We start from the raw sequence: 6,725 nt of genomic DNA, 5'->3' as shown, positions 1-6,725 counted from the left end.
ATTTGACCCCTGTGACCTTGAAAATAGATGAAGGTCATTAGTTTGAACAAACTTGGTAGCCCTTTATCCCAGCATGTTACTGGCCAAATATCATTATCCTAGACTTCTTGGTTATTCAGAAGAAGTTGTTTAAAGGTTTTAGACATATTTGACTCCTGTGACCTTGAATATAAGTCAAGGTCATTCATTTGAACAAACTATGTAGCCCTCTATTACAGCATGCTACTGGTCAAATAGCATCATCCTAGGCCTCTTGGTTATTGAGAAGAAGTTGTTTAAAGGTTTCAAACATATTTGACCCCTGTGACCTTGAATATAATTGAAGGTCATTCATTTGAACAAACTTGGTAGCCCTTTATCCAAGCATGTTACTGGGCAAATATCATCTCCCTGGGCAGTTTGGTTATGGAGAAGAAGATGTTTAAAGTTTTTAACATATTTGACCCCTGTGACCTTGAAAATGGGTGAAGGTCATTAATTTTATCCTTCATCCCAGTTTGCTTCTGGCCAAATATCATCACCCTAGGCCTCTCGGTTATTAAGATAAAGCCGTTTAAAGTAAAATATTGACGCCTGCCGGACGCCGGAAGCCACGGCATAAGCTCACTTAGCACGAAGTGCCAGGTGAGCTAAAAAGGATAGCAGCAGTTGGTCAGGGCCATGTATATACATAGAACATTTGATTAAAATGTTGACGAAAGCAACCAGGTGGAAATGGAGAAATAAGTTTTAAATATCTCCACTTATTAAGAGTAACACTACCAAAACAAGTAACTTTATATTGCAAACTGCTTTTTTCGACATGACCATAGCTTTGTGACCTTTGGCCAGGTGAGCTGAAATACATAGATTATTTTACGTAAATAATATATTCATTTTCTATAAAGTGACTCATATGTTTTTCATATGAATCCTGTTTGTTTACAGTGATCCTGGCCCTCACAAACCTGGTGCAAGCAGTGTGTCTATTCTACAAATGCCGAAGGTACATGTAACTAATTAAACATTATGGTTGGAAGGAGGTGCTTTGTTATCCTATATGGGTGTGTAACAGGAGAAAACAAATGCATAACGAGACTAGGATCTTGACAGACACATGGCCAAACTAGGATCTAGACCGATACATGGCCAGACTGGGATCAAGACTGACACATGGCCAGACTGGGATCTTGACAGACACATGGCCAAACTAGGATCAAGACCGATACATGGCCAGACTGGGATCTAGAACGACACATGGCCAGACTGGGATCTAGACAGACACATGGGCAGACTGGGATCTAGACAGACACATGACCATACTGGGATCTAGACAGACACATGACCATACTGGGATCTAGACAGACACATGACCAGACTAGGATTTCGACAATCACATGACCATACTGGGATCTAGACAGACACATGGCCAGACTGGGATCTTGACAGACACATGACCAGACTGGGATCTAGACAGACACATTGCCAGACTGGGATCTAGACAGACACAGGACCAGACTGGGATCTAGACAGACACATGGCCAGACTGGGATCTAGACAGACACATGACCATACTGGGATCTAGACAGACACATGACCATACTGGGATCTAGACAGACACATGACCAGACTGGGATCTAGACAGACACATGACCAGACTAGGATCTAGACAGACACATGACCATACTGGGATCTAGACAGACACATGACCAGACTGGGATCTAGACAGACACATGACCAGACTGGGATCTAGACAGACACATGACCAGACTGGGATCTAGACAGACACATGACCAGACTGGGATCTAGACAGACACATGACCAGACTGGGATCTAGACAGACACATGACCAGACTGGGATCTAGACAGACACATGACCAGACTGGGATCTAGACAGACACATGACCAGACTGGGATCTAGACAGACACATGACCAGACTGGGATCTAGACAGACACATGACCAGACTGGGATCTAGACAGACACATGACCAGACTGGGATCTAGACAGACACATGACCAGACTGGGATCTAGACAGACACATGACCAGACTGGGATCTAGACAGACACATGACCAGACTGGGATCTAGACAGACACATAACTAGACTGGGATCTAGACAGACACATGACCAGACTGGGATCTAGACAGACACATGACCAGACTGGGATCTAGACAGACACATGACCAGACTGGGATCTAGACAGACACATGACCAGACTGGGATCTAGACAGACACATGACCAGACTGGGATCTAGACAGACACATGACCAGACTGGGATCTAGACAGACACATGACCAGACTGGGATCTAGACAGACACATGACCAGACTGGGATCTAGACAGACACATGACCAGTTTAGGATCTAGACAGACACATGACCAGACTGGGATCTAGACAGACACATGACCAGACTGGGATCTAGACAGACACATGACCAGACTGGGATCTAGACAGACACATGACCAGACTGGGATCTAGACAGACACATGACCAGACTGGGATCTAGACAGACACATGACCAGACTGGGATCTAGACAGACACATGACCAGACTGGGATCTAGACAGACACATGACCAGACTGGGATCTAGACAGACACATAACTAGACTGGGATCTAGACAGACACATGACCAGACTGGGATCTAGACAGACGCATGACCAGACTGGGATCTAGACAGACACATGACCAGTTTAGGATCTAGACAGACACATGACCAGACTGGGATCTAGACAGACACATGACCAGACTGGGATCTAGACAGACACATGACCAGACTGGGATCTAGACAGACACATGACCAGACTGGGATCTAGACAGACACATGACCAGACTGGGATCTAGACAGACACATGACCAGACTGGGATCTAGACAGACACATGACCAGACTGGGATCTAGACAGACACATGACCAGACTGGGATCTAGACAGACACATAACTAGACTGGGATCTAGACAGACACATGACCAGACTGGGATCTAGACAGACACATGACCAGACTGGGATCTAGACAGACACATGACCAGACTGGGATCTAGACAGACACATGACCAGACTGGGATCTAGACAGACACATGACCAGACTGGGATCTAGACAGACACATGACCAGACTGGGATCTAGACAGACACATGACCAGACTGGGATCTAGACAGACACATGACCAGACTGGGATCTAGACAGACACATAACTAGACTGGGATCTAGACAGACACATGACCAGACTGGGATCTAGACAGACACATGACCAGACTGGGATCTAGACAGACACATGACCAGACTGGGATCTAGACAGACACATGACCAGACTGGGATCTAGACAGACACATGACCAGACTGGGATCTAGACAGACACATGACCAGACTGGGATCTAGACAGACACATGACCAGACTGGGATCTAGACAGACACATGACCAGACTGGGATCTAGACAGACACATGACCAGACTAGGATCTAGACAGACACATGACCAGACTGGGATCTAGACAGACACATGACCAGACTGGGATCTAGACAGACACATGACCAGACTGGGATCTAGACAGACACATGACCAGACTGGGATCTAGACAGACACATGACCAGACTGGGATCTAGACAGACACATGACCAGACTGGGATCTAGACAGACACATGACCAGACTGGGATCTAGACAGACACATGACCAGACTGGGATCTAGACAGACACATGACCAGACTGGGATCTAGACAGACACATGACCAGACTGGGATCTAGACAGACACATGACCAGACTGGGATCTAGACAGACACATAACTAGACTGGGATCTAGACAGACACATGACCAGACTGGGATCTAGACAGACACATGACCAGACTGGGATCTAGACAGACACATGACCAGACTGGGATCTAGACAGACACATGACCAGACTGGGATCTAGACAGACACATGACCAGACTGGGATCTAGACAGACACATGACCAGACTGGGATCTAGACAGACACATGACCAGACTGGGATCTAGACAGACACATGACCAGACTGGGATCTAGACAGACACATGACCAGTTTAGGATCTAGACAGACACATGACCAGACTGGGATCTAGACAGACACATGACCAGACTGGGATCTAGACAGACACATGACCAGACTGGGATCTAGACAGACACATGACCAGACTGGGATCTAGACAGACACATGACCAGACTGGGATCTAGACAGACACATGACCAGACTGGGATCTAGACAGACACATGACCAGACTGGGATCTAGACAGACACATGACCAGACTGGGATCTAGACAGACACATGACCAGACTGGGATCTAGACAGACACATGACCAGACTGGGATCTAGACAGACACATGACCAGACTGGGATCTAGACAGACACATGACCAGACTAGGATCTAGACAGACACATGACCAGACTGGGATCTAGACAGACACATGACCAGACTGGGATCTAGACAGACACATGACCAGACTGGGATCTAGACAGACACATGACCAGACTGGGATCTAGACAGACACATGACCAGACTGGGATCTAGACAGACACATGACCAGACTGGGATCTAGACAGACACATGACCAGACTGGGATCTAGACAGACACATGACCAGACTGGGATCTAGACAGACACATGACCAGACTGGGATCTAGACAGACACATGACCAGACTGGGATCTAGACAGACACATGACCAGACTGGGATCTAGACAGACACATAACTAGACTGGGATCTAGACAGACACATGACCAGACTGGGATCTAGACAGACACATGACCAGACTGGGATCTAGACAGACACATGACCAGACTGGGATCTAGACAGACACATGACCAGACTGGGATCTAGACAGACACATGACCAGACTGGGATCTAGACAGACACATGACCAGACTGGGATCTAGACAGACACATGACCAGACTGGGATCTAGACAGACACATGACCAGACTGGGATCTAGACAGACACATAACTAGACTGGGATCTAGACAGACACATGACCAGACTGGGATCTAGACAGACACATGACCAGACTGGGATCTAGACAGACACATGACCAGACTGGGATCTAGACAGACACATGACCAGACTGGGATCTAGACAGACACATGACCAGACTGGGATCTAGACAGACACATGACCAGACTGGGATCTAGACAGACACATGACCAGACTGGGATCTAGACAGACACATGACCAGACTGGGATCTAGACAGACACATGACCAGTTTAGGATCTAGACAGACACATGACCAGACTGGGATCTAGACAGACACATGACCAGATTGGGATATAGACAGACACATGACCAGACTGGGATCTAGACAGACACATGTACTCTATCAATTCAGCTTCCTGGTTGCCAACCATTGACCAAGTCCAGTGCTGCATTAGCTGTAACATTACCTTTAAGAGTCACATAAGATGTATCTTAACAGTAAAATTCATCATATCATTTTGGAAAATAGTTTTGGTAAATTCTTTTTTTGTTATATTCAGATACAGGTTTGAAGTGGATAGGATACCCACCACCTATTGTCGGCAAACAAAATCTCGAAAAACAGACAAGGAAGACTGGCAGTTAAATCCACAAAATGATAATGAAGATGAAAGCCTGAGGTTCCAATCAACGGAACAAATCAACACAAAAACAAAATCATGGCATAAAAAAAAGAAATCAAAGACAAACCAACATAAAAAACATAACAATGTCAACACAGAAAATAATGAGACAATGAACCAGGAGGCTGGTAGAGACATGTTTCCTGTCCCCATCAACAGCCACGACCATCCTCTTTCCAAGGAAAATGTTGATGAGGATTATCTCCCCATGGATAATCACCAAAAGAAATCAAAGACAGACCAACATAAAAAACATACCTATGTCAACACAGAAAATAGTAAGACAATGAACCAGGAGGCTGGAAGAGAACTGTTTCATGTCCCCATCTACAGCCACGACCATCCTCTTTCCAAGGAAAATGTTGATGAGGATTATCTCCCCATGGATAATCACCGAAAGAAATCAGAGTGCTAAATACACCCTATGGAACTAGACTACAGTCGCACTACTAGTTAAAGTAGCCTGACCTTTTGTTTCTTACGACTTTAATAAAGATAAGGAAATGTACAAATGGTGTGGAAATGTAGAAACATACATTATATGTAGGAAATATTAGTGAAATTTAAATGATAGATATTGATAATGCTCATATATTGATATATGTTTAAAATGTGCAAAACTGTGATGTACATGGATTTTTTTTATACAAAAAATGACACATGTGGGAAATGTATATACAAACAGTAATATACATGGGAAATGTATGTACAAACAGTGATGTACATGGGAAATGTATATACAAACAGTGATGTACATGGGAAATGTATGTACAAACAGTGATGTACATGGGAAATGTATGTACAAACAGTGATATACATGGGAAATGTATATACAAACAGTGATGTACATGGGAAATGTATATACAAACAGTGATGTACATGGGAAATGTATATACAAACAGTGATATACATGGGAAATGTATATACAAACAGTGATATACATGGGAAATGTATATACAAACAGTGATGTACATGGGAAATGTATATACAAACAGTGATGTACATGGGAAATGTATATACAAACAGTGATATACATGGGAAATGTATATACAAACAGTGATATACATGGGAAATGTATATACAAACAGTGATGTACATGGGAAATGTATATACAAACAGTGATGTACATGGGAAATGTA

General features: G+C 44.2%; 2 protein-coding genes across 3 annotated transcripts in view; one reads left to right on the top strand and one right to left on the bottom strand.

Moving 5' to 3' along the window:
• Nucleotides 1–6,249, top strand: part of LOC110456418 — a 14,830-nt gene extending 8,581 nt beyond the window's left edge. For both annotated transcript variants that reach the window (XM_021507176.1, XM_021507175.1), the window contains exons 5-6: nt 928–985; nt 5,464–6,249. In XM_021507176.1, the coding sequence (XP_021362851.1) occupies nt 928–985; nt 5,464–6,001 (596 nt within the window). In that variant the 3' untranslated portion in view covers nt 6,002–6,249. The remainder of the gene's footprint in view (nt 1–927; nt 986–5,463) is intronic.
• The window catches only part of LOC110456442 (activating signal cointegrator 1 complex subunit 3-like), a 356,696-nt gene that overhangs the window by 55,247 nt on the left and 294,724 nt on the right, over nt 1–6,725 (bottom strand). The window lies entirely within an intron of this gene.

The sequence above is a fragment of the Mizuhopecten yessoensis genome, unplaced genomic scaffold, assembly GCF_002113885.1.
Source record: "Mizuhopecten yessoensis strain PY_sf001 unplaced genomic scaffold, ASM211388v2 scaffold8745, whole genome shotgun sequence".
Lineage (NCBI taxonomy): Eukaryota > Metazoa > Mollusca > Bivalvia > Pectinida > Pectinidae > Mizuhopecten > Mizuhopecten yessoensis.
This window is presented reverse-complemented; position numbering and strand designations above follow the sequence as displayed.